Here is an 18,070-nt window from a genome sequence, read left to right on the forward strand (position 1 = left end):
CTAAGTAACCATCAGGGTTTCCATACTACAAATTTTAATATGTCTTGTGCATCTTCAAGAAACCTGACAAGCTTTCAGTATACTTGATGACAACATAAGTTTGCTAAAATATTGTTTATTTGTAATAGCTTTTTTTATTACCAATTAAGGAGTTGTCTACGTACACAGGGAATCAGAGTATTGACTTCAGTGATTTTCATGTCAGTCAAAAATACTTTCTTCATCTGAAAATTTGTAAATTTTGCATGTGTAACCTCTGAAACCTTCAAAATAAATATCAAATTTTTTCTTCAGAAAAATTTTAGTTTTTTATTTTATCTGTTATAATTCCAGGTTAAATTGGTCAGTTTAACCAATCTTTTAACCACCATTTAAAAAAACAAAATTGAAATTATCCTTGTATCTTCTAAAATTATTCCAGGTTGTAACAAAAACAAACTATTATAATTTATCCTGAATAATTTACTTGTATTAGAATGACATATGCAAATTGTATGTAGGTTATGCAATTCTTGTGAAATGGCTTCCCCAAAATCACACCAGTGGATGAAATTGTTTGAAGTTTAAGAATAACTTGTATATAGTTTTAGAAAACTTACCATAATTTGATTTTTTCTGCTATTTATGCTAAAAACTTGTGATTCGCATTCAGACTCAGTATGAAAATCACCTTGCAGGTGAATTATTCAAAGTATAAAAATGCTACTTATCTTGCAGTTACACATTTCACTGGCATAATCTCTCTAGAAGTTCGTCATCGAATATCAGTAGTTTTGATGTGGTAAATGTTTATATCTGCCCTTTTGTCTACAACATCAATTAGGTAATACTGTCAGCATACAGTGTAATTGAATGTATAAAATTAAGTAAAGGAAATATATAAAAACCTATTGATATCTTCATTGAGTAATCTTACAATATTTTCTCTGTCTTATGCGTAATTTCACATCTTTACAGTTTATTTTCAATGTTGTATTTTCCTTTCATGTTCTTTATTTTTTTATTATTTGCATTGATGCAAGTCAACAGATGCTTGTAAGTAAGATAACATTAATTCTGGAAGAGAAAGTCTAGCCTCCAACAAAATGGTGGATGCATTCACCAATTTTATGAATGTCCATTGATCAAGGCAAAGCATAGAATAACTTACGAACATCATGAGCCTTTCAAATTAGAAAGTTGAAACACAAATAATACATAATTAACTAAAATATAAAAGGAAAAACTAAATATAGTTTAACTGACTATCAAACTGGTTTATTATACAAGAAAAAAGTCAAGCACTAGGGTCACTGATCTCAGCAATGTACTAAGTTTTGTTTCAACTTCCTTTGTAAAATGAAACATTACCTAACTTTCCTGCCATTGCTACAACATGTAACATGAAATTTAATTTTATTATTCATTATAAGTGTGCTTTTCAAGTTAAAATTACACCACACAACAAAGTTTTTGTTTCTTGAACACTGTTGGGTGTTCCTTATAGATTTTTTGGCTGCTGATCATGAAAATCACATTCAAATTTGCCCATCACGTACCGTTTCATCGAAATCTTCAGTTTCACCATGATATTACTACAATGGAAAAATGATATCAGGGCAACTGGAATCTGTCAATGCTTGCTGACTTCTGTTGGACACTGCAGCGTGATGCACCAGACATTGAATACAAATGAAAATCAGGAGCAAAACATTTTTAGTTATGTTGAACTTAATAGCATATCAGAAACATAAATGCAATTAAATACGTTATTGCCAGTAAACAGTTAACTGTCTGTTTCTCAGAGTTCCTATGTGATGAAGCAAAACCAAAACTATATTTGCACATACTCACCAGATACCTGTCACAATCAGCAAAAACTTTTCAAAAAAATTGTTGTGCAGTGTTATTGCTTAGTAGTACAGCTTCTACTTTGAAAATGGATTTGGCGTTTCTTGAACTGAGGGAATTTTATAAGTTTCCTGCAGAACAAATTCTTTGAATAAATTCAAATTAATGGTAAGCATGTATGTGGTGTACTTTGAATGACTAAATCGGAATATCTACACTTCACACAGTTTCTTCTATATAGCTCTTACAGTTTAGATTTGTCACTGTGAGGGCATTGCACAAAACAAAAACGGGTTAATTATTGTTTAAAAGTTTCTTTTAAAATAAAAGACTTGAAACCTAGGTAATAAAATTTTGAATTATAACATACTTGATAATAGTAATTAAAATACATTCATAGTAATGGGGTTTAATTAAATTTTGAATGTAATGCAGTAACAAGTGCAGAAAAGAGCTTAAAATGTGATTGTACTGATAGAGCTAAAGCTTTTAACAGGGTTTAAAAATGTTGTAATTCTGATAAGGCTGTTATGAGGCTTATAAGCCTAGTTCTGTTTATAGTTAATTTTTATTGTTGTGTTGTCTTTTGAACCATGTTTACCCGATAATCTTACCAAACAGGTTGTAAATCACTTGAAGAACACAGTTTACATTACTGTATTGAATGGTGTAATGGATGGGTTACTTGAGAGCATATATGAAGAATTATTTTTGATTATCTAATTTATCTGAAATGTAAAAATTAGAGACTAGTTACTTTATAACCTTAAATACAGAATACAGATAAAATAAAGACAGTACTTACCTTTAACCTCTTGTTTTTGTTGTTGATTTCTGATTAAGTTTAAGCTTACTTTTTGATAATGTTTGTACTAGTAGACTAAGTAATATTTAATTACTTAAATAATGCATCTAAGAACATAGCAAGCACAAAACAAGAACATCATTAATTTATTATAATTTAAGTGTATTTCAAACTAGGACAATAGGTTTTAAATTAATTTATATTTGCTGCTTGATCTAAATGCTGCAAGATAAACTTTCAAACTGAAGATGAAATTGACAATACTTTGTACTAAATACAGTGGATTAACATCTGGCCTTTCTGTTGGTTATGAATGATATAAAATGTCCGAGAGAATTATTGGCTATTTTTGAATAAGAGTATGTGGTAAATGGATTTAATTTTCTTGCTTATGACTTTGTAAACAACTAAGATTGAAAGACATAAAAAAAATTGAACTTTGATCTAATTATACTTATATTGTAATGAGTAATTTATGTCAAATTCCATACTTAAAAGAGAAGTGATAAATTAGAAAAGAGAGAAAACATAAACAAATCTCATGATTCTTGTATAAGATTGTGATATACAAATACTGACACATCTCTAGCAAGAGGGTTAGTATATTTTTGTAATGATTCTGATAATGGCCACGATAGAAGTCAAAATATTGCTCTCTGACTTGGAAGTATTTAGTTCCCCAAAATAGTTTGTCAAATGTATTTAGAAATATTTACCATTTGTCTACAAAGAATAAACACCATGTATGCTTGTTTTCCATTCATCAATACCATTGATAAAGAATAGTAAAATCATAATATTTTTTATAAACAATAAAGTATTTAGAGGTAATTTAAAATAGTTGTATTTTCATATGTTTATAATTCTTAATGTCAGATATTTGTATTGTGTCAGTCTTTTCTATCTTTGCTGTGAATTTACTATTGTAAGAAATTTTTGTGTTGTATTACTGCACCAAGTCATACATTAAGACATCATGATTGAATTATTAGTTTGTATTATACACTTGTTTCAGATTATTCTGAAGATGAAGAGTTTGAAAAAGTTACTTGGGAAAAAGCAGTAGATCCAGATAAAGAGTACCTTCAACCGGTATGTTTTAGACTTGATTTTACAGATTTTGTATATACACATGTACACAAGTATGTGTATAAGAATATTTATACATGCACCATGTTAAGAATGTCTGAATATTAGTGATAGCAGTACCTTTGTGGATTTTATACACTATTTATTAAATTATATAACTATGTCATATAGGTTAAATTGAGACTGCTCTTATGCTGAAATGTGTGTAATGTTACTCAGTGATATGAGTTACATAACTCTTCATATGTAATTGAACAAAATTAAATGTTTGTATTTTTGTCATTATTGTTTAAAATATCTTTGACATAGTGCATAATCAGAAAAGTTCCATGTCAGTGAAACTTCCTAAGCTTTGTAAAAGCTACCTGCTTCTTAGCATAAAAGAAGTGCTTGCACCAACTACAGTTCATGGAGGAAGCAACACTGTTTAGGAAAACATCAGGTGTCAATGAGATGTGAATTAATATTATACACTGAAATTTAAAAAGGAAATTCCTCCATCATTTAGACACACCTTGTATGTAGAGTACCTCCATACAGAGATTCGGACATCATTGAGCCAGTGAATGTGCAGCTGCTAGTTTACAGTGGGGGTAAGACAAGTAAACCTCATCCGTTCACTTATTTGCCAAACTTGAAAGGTAGGTGTCTTCTTTAATCATAGAAGGAGTGGGTTTATCAACCAGCCTATTCACACCAGTGCTAAGGAACATAAAGATAACCAACACCAATGGAATGTAACATACCAAGTAAAAATTAAATTGATTATATGGTAGCATCAATTTGAAATGTATTTGGAAAAAAGTTTCAGCATCTGGAGTACATTATATGTTACTCCTTGGCACTGGAGAGAAGGAGTTAGCCTGTTGTCTGTACATCAATATTATAGCAATTTTTGAATCAGTTATATAAATACATAGACATATATTTGTGTAGTCTGCATGATTAAACATTCAAACATCAGTAATTTTCAAAGATTAAAAGCTAGATGTCGAAGAGTCACACAGGCTAACTGGGCTGGTTTTGAACTATTTATGAACAAAGAGAAGTTTGACAGGTTTTGTTTTCTTGTTACAAAAGGAACAATATAAGAGAAATGTGTACAAAAAATATTCAAATGAAGAAGATTTGTTTTTTGCACTCAGTCGTTCTAATTTTTGGTGCTAACATTATGAAAAATAGTTTCTTTACTGTAATGTCCGAGTCTCTTCTTTTGAAGTAATTAGCATAATTATTAGAATTAAAATGTAATTTATAGTACTTTCACATGCTCTTGGCACTTAATATTTTAATTGTAAATTCTGACATACCTACTGAGCATATTGGCCAATAGGATTAGAGAAAGGTCTAAGCTATGATTGATCATGTGTGTATTATTTTTCAAGGTTGCTTTGAAGTTATAAACATGATAGGATATGTAACAGTTTTTGAACTCATAATTAAAACATATAATCTGTAGTGTTTCAAAAGTGAGCCACACTTCTGCTTCAGATGTAAAATATTTTGGGAAATGCATGAAATTAATCTATTGGACTTAATCTCTATAAAGGGTTATACTTTTTTATACTTAACTTTTGAAAAACAAATTATATAAGCAAAGTAAAACCAAAATCTATGTTTTTGAATTAATGAGCTAATACATATTTTAATCTTAAAATTGTACAATTAAATGAGAAATGTAAAAATGAAGCAGATTTTTATCTGAAATTAAAATCTTCCTTTTTGTAGCTGCCAAATTTCTCTTTGTTCAGACTGAATTTAATGATTAAAAATGATTGGAGATGCATGTTTAAACATTCTGGCAGCTTGTTCTTGTAAATTATATTTTTGTATTAAACCTAGGTTGGCTGTAAGTTGCATATTTATGTACTGTAAAGAAAATGGGTACTTATTAAAAATTTATTTTGGGAGCAAATTAATGCTTTTTGAGAATGAATCTGAGTGTTTATTCCCATGAATTATTGTTTTAACTCATTTAAGCAAAACTTGCCACCCTAGGTTTTTTGTTGTTTCTTTTTTTTTAATATTAAATGAAGAATGACTTGTGAATTTTTTGTAATATTAGTTTTTGTACAAAATGAATAACAGCAGTGTTGTTGAATGGACTTGAAATTTCATGAGAGTAAGGAATAAATGTGAAGAGTGAAGCAAAATCTGACTGGTGTTCAAATTTGTAGGATAAAAGGTGTAATTGCAATGAATTGTAGAATGAAAAATTCATATGCTTTTGGTTGGAAAGAAGGGTGTGTGATATGTTATGGATGTTTGGTGTTAGATGGTTATTGTGAGTAAGTTTTGTCTCCATGGGTTACAACACTGCTGTTAATATAAATCTTACCTGTGATTTCATATTAAATTGGGGTTAAAGTGCCTTTCTTCACCCCTTTTTTTGTTTAAAAAATTCTATGCAATTTTTCTCTTCTTAGTATCCAGGTGTAAAGACTGAAATCCGGAAACTCTCACCTTTGTGTTGGTGAGGCGCGGGGCATTGCGCCCAGAGTACATGGGAATGTGGTGGTAGGCTTTTATCATAAACTTAACTTTCCTACCAAAAAAATTTATTATGTGATCAGTAATATTAATGTTTATCTTTGCGAACATTGTTTATTGAAGAATGAAAACCAAACTAATCATTCTTATAACATTGTTTAAGAATACTCTCATGGAGTTATCAAGGTAGTACATGAAAAAGCTTACTTTGTAATAGTTTTACAGTTTGGTTATGTGAAAAATTGTTAGAATTGTGGTGTAAAAAACAAAAGCTTATTGGTTTTTTTTTATCATTGTTGGTTAAAATCACACAGTTTTCAAAATGTTGGTTTTCACAGCTTCACTGTATATTAACATCTGGTCAGAAGACTTCATTTGACTAAGCATGTCAAGAAACATTTTCCTTTAACTTTGATGTAAAACAGGTTCAGTAGTCTTTTGTTAAATTCTACTTCACAGAATATTGCATTTAATATATTTAGAAAAGAAATGGAAATGCTCTTTCCTTTGAATAATTTTAGTTTAAAACAGGTGAGAAGAATTATTTTGTAATTTCAGTATACAAGATGTGAAAGAGACTGTAAATTGGATTTATTTTTTGGTTCTTTATAGTGGATACTTTGTAGTTCATTCTTTTTCTTTTTTTCCTTCACATAACTACTTCATTTGCAAGTAACTGTGAGGAAAATATTAAAATTTATCTTTTGTTACTGTTTTTTGCATTTTACTTTTAGTGTTGTAGTATATTCTGGTGAGTTGACTTGGAAAGATGAATAAAAATAGGAATTTTTCTTTGTGGAGAGGCTTAAAACATTTCTATACAAGGCTCAAAATCAACAATGGTTAACTGGCAAAAAGTCATTGGATTCGAGGGTTTTATTAGTAAACCTGAAGGGGCAGTAGTACCTTTTCGCTAGTTGATGATTTATTCTGGATGAAGTGGTAAATATGATAAAAGATTAAAAAGTCAACTTCAGACACAACATTTATTGGAAAAACTCTACTATGATGCATTATTGGAAAACCTATTCTGGTAGTTTGTTATGCATCATTCTGTTCGTGACTTCTCCAAGTTTGAATTAACAAGTGAAAACAGTAAGTTTAAGTGGTATTTCAGTTTTTTTCTTTTCACATTAGGAAATGCAATTTTAACACAAATGTAGGTCTAAAAGTTTGATAGTGCTTCAAAGAAATGAGTTTAAAATCATGATGTGTCCTGTAAATTTAAATGAGTTGATTTGTTGTTATGTCTGCTTAGGGTATGTAACTTGTCAATCATTTCTCGTTTCTAGTCGTGTTTCCAAAATGTAAATATTTTAATCGTGTTCTTTGCCAGGGCTTAAATTTTCATTAATGGTCTGGCCTTGGAGACTAAATTGGGTAGCGTAGGTGTGAATTCTTTTTCTGGTTGGTGAGGATGAGTTACTGGGTTCTTATTAGTGTTATTTCCAGTTGATACAAAATCCTTTTTGTAAATTTATATATAATTTTTAATTAATGAAATGAACTGTAAAATGCTTTATTTTTAATACTAAATAAATTACTTGATTTGTGGACTATTGTATGGGCTTTTTAAGTTTGTTTTCAAGGCATTTTTGGACTTCATCCTGATATTTTTTTTTGGATTATAGAGTCAGGTTAACCCTTTGACAGGCTTGGTATAAAGTACACAAGTTTGTATAAACACTTGCACACATTAATTATTTTTGCTATAACTTATGCAGCATTTGTATCTTCACAAAATTTGGTAAACTTTTAGTATTGATTACAAATATTTTGTACACAAAAAAAGTTTTGATAAAGTATTTTTACTAAAGGTATGTTTATGAAAATAGTGTTCTATTATTACTCTGAAGGTAAAGTAATTTTTATGTTATGATTAAAACCTATTCTTCGTCCAAAAAAAATCTCAAATGTTATACATGTAATCTGTAAAACCTCCTAAATGCATTTCAAATGCTTCTTTTCAGTAAAATGTTATATTTATAAATATTATCTTTATTTTACAAACCTTCCAATTTTGTCTGACAAACATTAAAGAGGTTATATTGATGTAACACACGTGCACTCTTGTTACCATATTCAATAATATAAAACTGACCTTTAGACTTTACAAAGTGCCCTGTCTTGGCTGTATGTTACACAGTATTAGTCCTCTAAAACACAGTAACATTTCAGTTGTAATTCATATGTGTATATACATTGTAACTATATACAAATAACTTAATAAACTTGTTTGTTCTTGAAACATACAAGAGTAAATAAAGCATAGCAAACTATTATCTCTTTTAGTTACAAACTTTGTACTTGTTTGATTTTTGCCTATATAGGCTACTAAATTAAGCCTTATCAAGTTTTCCACATGGAGGATGTGAAACAATTTTTGAAGTTGTACATATATAGTTGGAATAACCAAAAATATTAAATTACTATATCAATACCATAAAATTTTATATGATTTATAAAATTTAGTGACAAAGTTGTATTTGGGTCTTTAAAAAATAGGAAATTTTGAGCTCGCTAAAGTTTCAACTTACCTTCAAATTGAAAAAAAAAAGGATTTCTCACAAATAATGTACAAAGGCTCAAAAAGAACAAGGGGGACATTCTGAGCTTTTGATTAGTTATTCAGATGTCATAGAAGTAAATTTACGTAACCAAGTGTTGCTCAAAATGAAAAGAGGTGAGGGTGGGGAACTACTTGATTCAGTACATGAAGCAATATATCAGCAAATATAAAAAAAATTAAGGTTCTTGTTTATTATCCTAGCTTGTCAGTATTGGTAATCTGAGTCCATTTTAATTTTTGTTGTAAATACTGTTGGTTATGTACATAAGCTGATAAATTCCAAATCCTGTTGTCAGCTTAAATGTTTTTTCTGGTTTAAGTTCACTCTGATTACTCTAAATTTTCTTTGAAAACATTGTAAGATATATAATCTGATACATAAAACATTCTTGGAGCAGAGGCTGAGTTGGCTATCTCTTGAAAAGTGCTTTGTTGCGTTTGAGGGTATGATCTTATGGTGTTGTATAACATTCAGTTGACACGAGCAGTGGTTTACTGCTTTATTTTTAGTGGGTTTCTTTAGTCACTAACATTTAGCAGTTTAAAATTTCACTGGAAGTCATGGGAAACTTTGACCAACAATAAAGAGCACAGCTGCTGATATTATTTCTGATTTTAAAACTTTTCATTATACTTTGATGGTTTGTCTACAGGATGAAGAATCAAGTATATCATTGAGGTAAGGGTAATAACAAATAAAATAAGTTTTAATGAAAAGTTTTATGTGTTCAGGAGGTTTTAGAGTTTCCACAAATGGAAGTTGATGTTTTTAAGACAAAGAAAACTATTTTTAATTTTAACATGAAAATATCTTTGTACTCAAATTAGTAAAAAAAAAAAAAGATATTCATAGAGAAATCTTTAGAAAGATCCTTCACTAATAAATTGATTTTTCATGTGAAAAAAAAAATTATATTTACTAAAAGTCTGCCAAATTTTGTGAATATATATATATATATACACAAATACTGTATTAAAAGTTATAGTATGAAAACTATAACAATTACAAAGTGACTAGTTTTCTCCACAGCTACAGAATTCACTGTATGTTTTAAGGTGTCAATTAAAAATATTTAATGGTCATCCTCTATCAGTATGTACTGAATGTTTGTTTTGGGAACCCAGATGAAGAAAATAGAAAAATATGTCATCTCTGTGTTTTCCAGTGTTCTTTTTGAGCAAACCAAATGATAAAATGTTCATAAAAGATTCAGTCCATACGGTGTACATACGTGCTTACCCATACCTTTCATGAAAGAACTTGTTCTGATTATTCATTAACAGAGTTTGATGTAAATTCTTTCATTGAAAAATGATATAAAATGTTTAAATTTCAAAATTTGTGTTTCCATTCTTACTGTTTAGTCCCCTGCTGGTATAGTGGTAAGTCTATAGATTTACAACACTAAAATCAGGGGTTTGAATTCCACTCGGTAGACTCGACATACAACACTAAAATTAGGGGTTTGAATTCCACTCGGTGGACTCGACAGATAACCTAATGTGGCTTTGCTATAAGAAATCACCTCCCCCCTACTATTCAGATATTTTTCTTTCTAAATTAATTTATGCCAAAATGAATTTTAAAAATATACTTCAATATTTTAGTTAATTCAGAGTTAACTTAAGTCAGTTTTATATAATTCAACTTTTTTAGTACAGCCAAGACTATAAACCAGTAGTTGTACTTTATTTTCTGTAATTATCACAATGACAATTAAAAGGTTTTTCATTTTATTACACTCTTTCTAATTTGCCATAAAATTACACTTCATAATGGAGAACACTCTGTAATTTGAATAAGATTATTATTACACATGGAATAAACATTTTGATCACCTTAATTTTTTGAGTTTTCAATTGAAAGTTTGCCTGTAAATTTATTTTAAAAAAAAAACGAAGCTATGTTCGAAACAAAATTTAGTATTAACTTTTAAATTTTGAGATTTAAATGTTTGTACATATTAAGAAATTTTATTATTATTGAAAAAATATGAACATACCAGTTTATTGTTTATTGTTTGTATGAATTGATCAGTTTTATTTCTAGCTCAGTTGGCTAGTACATTTGCTTCTTTGGCAAGAGTATTGCTGAATATTGCTTTTGATCTGTTTTCGTAAGTTCAAAGGTTAATGAAAACTACTCAATAAATTTGAGAAACACTAAGCTTCTGTGTTAAGCTAGGTTTTCATTGCAATTTGCTCAAAGAAAGTAAATCTCTGGTGTGTTCATTTTTTTATTAATGATACAAACAGAAAAGTGAACAACTGATCCACACCCACAAATAGTACATTTTTATCATTGTAGAATTATTTTTTAAACCCACAGAGTCAGGAAACATTTCATTAGTAATATTTTGCCACTACAATTATTGTACACAAAATTAACAAAAAATTATTATATTCTCAAATTAGCAGTAAATATTTTAAGACTTTAATGGAGTGCTTGTATCTTTTTGTTTACTGTAAAACTTGTGTTGTAAAATGCTTCTGACCAGATGTAGGAAAAAAAGTTTTTTGGATTTTCTTTAAATTTGCAATTATTTGTATCACTGAATATTTGTCATTTGAATAGCACTTTGCACTTCTAACAAACATTTTTAGCTAAAAATATTTAGAACTGTGGTTTCATGCTGGTGTGAAATGTATTCCCTGTTTTAAATACGTATGTATTTATATTGTAATATACATTAATTGTAGTCTTGACTAAAAGAGAAACCAGAGAAAAAGATCCTGTTGTAAAAAAATTACAACTTTCATTAGAAGCATTGATTTAAGTTATGAATGAAATATAAAAGGAAAAATATTTATTGTATTGGTTGGTTGCATATTTAAATAAGAAAAAGTAATCTACCAACATTCAAGCATTATGGGAAAAATTGCATAAAGATATGCTAATGAAGGAAGATATTTTATATTGTAAAGTGTATAATGCTCAGGGTAGCAAAATATACTTTGTCTCTTGACATAATAAGTGTGAATCCTTGCACTATTATTCTAAAAATCTGCAACATTGGCATGTAAGAGAAATTATAATTAAAAACCAGCCATACAATAGTCTTTTTAGAACCCAGTATTGAACAGACAAGTTTGAAATTTTAGAAGTAGCATTTTATTCAGATGTTTCATCAAACATTAGATTTTAAAAACAAGTTCCTTTTATTTTAAAATAGTTCTTAGTTTTATTAAACATGAGTTTTTACCAAATGTTTTGTACAGAACAACTTCATGAACTTGTGTGTCAGTAACTAATTAAAATGCAATATTGTTCAAAATAATGTAAGTGAATACTAAATTTTTACAATAAAATATAGTGATAATGAAACCTTGTATAATAAGAAAAACTATTTGTAAGCACTTTTTATAAATGCAGGATCATGTTTTTACTTTATCTGATTCTCAGTTAATAATCACAATTTTCTGAATGTTTAATATATATTTCGAAGTTTTACTCTGTTATCAACAAATCTAAACATTTTTAAAGTCACTTTACATTGCATTTGTTATTTGGTTATGTAAATTTTCAAAGTTATAATGAATTGATGTATCAATATTTTACTTTAGTTTGAATTTTATACTGCTAATGTACTTACTGCAAAATTATGTTGGGAATTTCTAATTACCCAGGACAGATATAAAATATGCATTAATAAGTCATGAAAGCATAATGGATCTTTTAGAATATAAGATTTGAGCAGTATTTAGTATGTTGGAGCAAGGACAAGTCAGAATTATGAAGTTATGCAATCACACACACACACACAAATGAGCCAACTAATCTAATATTTTGGTTAAGTCCTTGAATCAAGAAATCTAAGTATGAGTCAATTCTATATCCTCTTAAGAATGCCATTTAAACTATAGGAGTGTTTGTAGCAAATTGCACTATTAAGTTTTTTCACAATATGTATATTTTCACACTTAAGAAATATAACTGATACAAATTTTTAGATCAGTATGAAGTAAAATTAATATTCAGTTTGCCAATAATGGTCTTTAATAATACTGAATTTGTGCAATGTTATATTTCAATATAAAGCCACTGAAAGCATTCTAAAATATTACAATTAAATATATTTTATGGGCTTAACAGTTGCTTTCTTTATTTTAATTTTCAAGGCAATTTCAAAGGGAGTTTTATGTTTGTTTCAGTAATTGGTTTAATTGAGTATAAAATGCAACTTGTTTTTACATTACTTTTCTTTGATCTATTTAATTGTTAGTATTAGGTTCTAAATTGAAGAAGTTTAAACTACCTATGTTAATGAAAGTTATTTTCATTAATTAGTAATATATTAGTTTTATACCATCAAGTATTTGAAGATTTGTTGTATACATTTTCCCTGGTTTGTCTTGAAATCTAAAATGAGAAACTAAAGATTTTAGTTCTGGTTTTCCAATTATTGTGCAGGGAATCCATTTCATAAAATTGTGATTTGTTTCCAATATTAACATTATTTTTTTTAGGTTTCCTGTCTTTGAAGACAAGAATTGCTTATCAGAAAATTTAATTTAGCACAACTAGAGAGAAACACCTGAACTGTAGCTCATAAAATTTCTTCTGAAGTTTGAAATTGTGTCATGTTAGGCAATTTTTTTTCTTAAATTTATGGGTGATACAGTAGATTGGTGGTTTTGTTTATAATATCCCTACTCTGTCTTGCATAACAGAAAATGTAATTTTTTATTATCATAAAATACTGCCCTTATGAGTAAATATTTATTTTTGTCATCAATGTGTGAGATCACAAAGATATATTTACTGTTTATGCTGATTGTAAAGTGAGCATAAACTTCTGGTCGGTAATCTGATAGCCAGAGCAGGGATGTTAATACAAGCTTTGGTGTAGCAAGATATAAATGTCTGATTGTACAAGTACTAGTATGGCATGGTGTAAATCTGTGATTATGCAAGTACTGGTTTGGCAGGGTGTAAATCTGTGATTATGCAAGTACTGGTTTGGCAGGGTGTAAATCTGTGATTATGCAAGTACTGGTTTGGCAGGGTGTAAATCTGTGATTATGCAAGTACTAGTTTGGCAGGGTGTAAATCTGTGATTGTGCCAGTACTGATATGGCAGGATATAAACTTTTTCTCTGTGTAAGTTTTGGTATGAGAGAGTGTAAACCTTTTGATTTTGTGGATACAGGTATGATAGGATGTAAACCTTGAATTGAGTGTATATCATACTATGAATGCAATTGTAAGATAAGTGCTTGGATTATGTTTTTCAAAACTTTCAGTGGGTTTTGTTCCAAAAACTGTAGAGTGTTTTGTGTGGTTAAAAGATTTGGTAAATTTGGGTATGAATAAATAATAGTTATTGCTTTAGGGACATTAGGCATAGTGGTTTTAATGATTGTTGATAGATATAAATATCTTTAGAGTAAATGAATACAAAGTTGAAGTTCTAAGTATATAAATACAAATATATCAAGCTGATTCTGCTTAAGAATTTCATTGAACATGTTAAAATGATTGGTATCAGTAAGGGCCCAAAATTGCTGTTACAATGTGTGGATAAGAGTTTGGGTGGAATAGTGACAGGTGTGCTCTTTACTGTGTTGTAATGTTCAAGGTAGGTTTTCTGATGTATGCAGATTTCTTTGTTAGGTGATATATTGTATATTCTGTATTAGTTACTTCTAAAACAAAAAATACACAAATGATACATACTTATTAACAAATCTAGTAGCATATATCAGTAAGTTAATAGATGGAAGTATTCTGGGAAGTTGCATTTTCATGTCAGTTCATACCACTGAAAAGTCAGATTAAACTATTGGTGTATGTTACCTTTGAATTACATGATTGCAATTAAAATAAATTGGTGTTTGATGTAATTTTCCCAACACACACATGAATCTGTAATATGGTAATGTAGTCATTTAAATCGTGCATTGCTCTCTAACCAATTTCCATTTCTGGTCACTTTTATGAAGTACACATTTTTAATGTTGTGTTGGAAGGGCCATGTATGTGATTTGATAAGTGATACCATATAGCAGACTTAGCATGAGTGCAACATTTGCTTAGTCATATGTCCAAGTAACAATGATAATATCGGCCACATTTCGGTAACCAACTGATGATGTGTGTCAGGGTAACTACAGGTAGTACATAATCTAACATTCTTCTTTCTGTTTTGTTTGTACAAGTAAGATACACTAAGTAGCTTGCAAGAGTGTACATAAAAATGCCTGACTAGATAAAGTGGGGGCATTGCAACCATTATCAAAAGCAAAATAATGAAATTCATGATCACAAGAAACCCACTTGAAGTAAAAATGTATTCTCAAGATGGCTGGAATGGGTATTAGCAAAGTTCTGTACTTGATTTTGATTAAAGTACTAATACCCATACCAGCTGTCTTAAGAATACAAAGTCATGAAATGAAACAGATTTGCTGTAAATTTGATGGAATAATTTAGTTGTATCATAATGTAATAAATTAACTTTGTGAAATCGATTATAAGTGAGTTGGTAGGACTTCTGTTGCAAGTTTATTGGTATTTTATAGACATGTTCTTGAAAATGCTCTGCAGAAAGTGGTATGTGGTATATTGCATGATGTATTTTTTATAACTGTACTGACTGCTTAGTGACACAGTATGCAGAATTTAAAGAATCATATTCAAATAGGTAAATTCATATTGTTTACACAAGTTATTTTTGGCAGTTATATCAGTTTGTTTGTAATCTTAATACCTGGATAAAATTTTATCTCTTAAATTTATTTGATGTTCAAGTAATACTTACAGCTAAATAATAACAATGTTGCTAAAGTTATAGTGTTTTGAATATGTAGAGTTGTCAGGGCAGCCTATGAATTTCAAAGTAGAGGGTTTCCAAAACCAGTAGAATGATAAATGTTTAGGATCTTCCCTTTGCTTTTTAAGTTTTTCTGATATTTGAAAGTTGATAGTGGTCAATTCATACTTTTTAAAGGTGAAGTTCCTAGCCCTTACATACACACCCAGTTATGTACATTGATTACATTTACATTTGACATTTTAAATGATATATTTCCAGTATGTTGTTCTGTGTAGTACAGAGCATGATTATTATAAAACAAATCATTTCCCAAATATTTATACAAGTAAAAATATTAAATATTGCTGGTTTCTGTGAGACTTAAATGTGCAAATCATGATTTGGAGTCTTGAGTATTTTATAGTTGAAAAAATAAATTATTTTAGTAATGTCTGAAAATAATCCATGTAACAAGCATGCCTAATTCTTTATTGGAAACAAGCATTGACAGATTATTTATAAAATATCTTGGCAAATTTACCTTGATGAAATTAAGAGAGATACAATATTTAGACTACTTACCTTGAAACACATTCACACACCACACTTGTCACTTTTCCATATGAATCGAAACAAGCAAATGTATATTTGCTACAACATAAAGTATTTTGTATACTTTCAGTGATATGTATGTATATATTTCTCTTGTGTCAGTGGTTTTGTTTCTACTCAAAATGAAATACATTTCCATTTCCCTTTGTTAAAATCAAAAATGTCACTCAAACTTCTTTCCTATTTTGAAACAAAGTGGTGGTGGTTTGGACATTTTGCAGTGTATTATGAGGAAAATTTTAAAAAGTACTGGATAAATCATCTATTGAAGTAAACATTGAGGTGATTCAGTCTCCATTTTTGTCAGATCTTGTAAGTTCATGAGTTATCTTTTGAATAAAGTACTTAACTGATGTAGAAAATGATGAGTAGATGATTAATAAAAAGTCATCTTTTGCCAGTGTTTTGAAAGATGTTTCTTTGAATTCTTGGATGCCAGTGGTAAAAATTAAAGGAATGTTATCATTAAAGTATGGGGAATTAAAACAATATTACAAAAATAGGAAGCAGCCATTGGCCATTTATGGATTTCTATGTTATCAGAAACCTATCTTCTCCAATAATATTATTAAGCCTTTTATCTTCCATAGTTGCTAGTCCATGAAGTTTTGAAACTTGCCAGAAACTAAAATTTCTATTTGGCTAAGTTGTAAGTTTCAGCTTATAATGCTAAAAGACAAAGGATTTCATCACATGTAGGGGGAACAGCACAAAATACCCATTGTGTAACTTTGTGCTTAATGTAAGTACTCAGGAAAGAGCTATTCTGAAAGCCAGGTCATATTATTTTCCTCTATTTGTTATGTTGAGCACATCTTTGGAGCATAACCTCTAGATTACATAGAAAATATGGATTTCTTTTACTGTGTGGGAGGTGAAATATTCAAAACTGCCTATACTGTTCAAAGTCACATTATTTTGTGATGTTTTAGGCCATTAATAGCATTCATATTTTGGTTGAAGATGTTGAGTTTTAAAAAACTTTCATTTAATAATGTTTTGGATGTGATAGTACAGATGTAAGCACATGTTTTCAGTATATATTTTTTAAATTCTGATTATTAAGTTGAATCTAGAAAATTACTTTTTAATGATGCAGAGTTGAAGTTGATTGTGTTGTAAGGTGGAACATAGGTTCAGTAAGTAATATTTTTATAAAAACAGATAATGAAGTTGTATATATAATGTGGAAGTGGAATTGGTAATCTCTTCAGTATGAAACCAAGAGGTGTGAGTGAAGTTAAAAAAAAAAAAAAAAAAAAAGCATTGATGAAAATTCTCTACCAATGTTGTAATATGGTATTCAGGTACATTGGAATCTGCTGTATAATTAAAAGTACCCATAAGAATGAAGTTCAGGAAACATCCTGCAGAGGATAATTTCAAACATCGAAAGCAAAAAAAAATACAAGTGGATTATTCATAGTCATTAACTTAAGTCTTAACTTTTTGACTGGCCTCTATGTTGAAATAATGGCAGTACTGGCTGCTAGATAAGCTTCCTGAAATCTGTGTACATGGGATAATGACAGAGGGAATAATTATATATTGGACTTTAAAATAAGGTGGCAAAAGATTCAAGTGTGGTGTCCTGTAAATGAAAGCTGTGTACATCACCAGCTATTCTAAATGTATACCTGGTCCAACTCTTACTAGTCTCTACAAGTATCTTTGTTAAATTCCTTGAGATGGGCTTATTCTCCAGGGAGTTATTACAATATGTATCCTTTAGCTAAGTAAAAGAATTAGCGCATGCTTATGATTTTTCAGACATTCACATAATCAGATTGTTGCAACAATGCAGAACCCTTACACAAAGATAACACTATGTAAGACAAATTTTGCTCCTGGATAGTATGTTTTATTTCTTAATTGCTTATGTTGTAAAAGTACAGAAAATGGCCATTATTCCCTTCAAAC

General features: G+C 29.2%; 1 protein-coding gene across 4 annotated transcripts in view; it reads left to right on the top strand.

Moving 5' to 3' along the window:
• Positions 1-18,070, top strand: part of LOC143230940 (uncharacterized) — an 85,892-nt gene that overhangs the window by 55,245 nt on the left and 12,577 nt on the right. For all 4 annotated transcript variants that reach the window (XM_076465279.1, XM_076465278.1, XM_076465277.1 and 1 more), the window contains 2 exons: positions 3,651-3,727; positions 4,233-4,365. In XM_076465279.1, coding sequence (XP_076321394.1) covers positions 3,651-3,727; positions 4,233-4,365 — 210 coding nt within the window. The remainder of the gene's footprint in view (positions 1-3,650; positions 3,728-4,232; positions 4,366-18,070) is intronic.

Source organism: Tachypleus tridentatus, chromosome 10 (assembly GCF_004210375.1).
Source record: "Tachypleus tridentatus isolate NWPU-2018 chromosome 10, ASM421037v1, whole genome shotgun sequence".
NCBI lineage: Eukaryota > Metazoa > Arthropoda > Merostomata > Xiphosura > Limulidae > Tachypleus > Tachypleus tridentatus.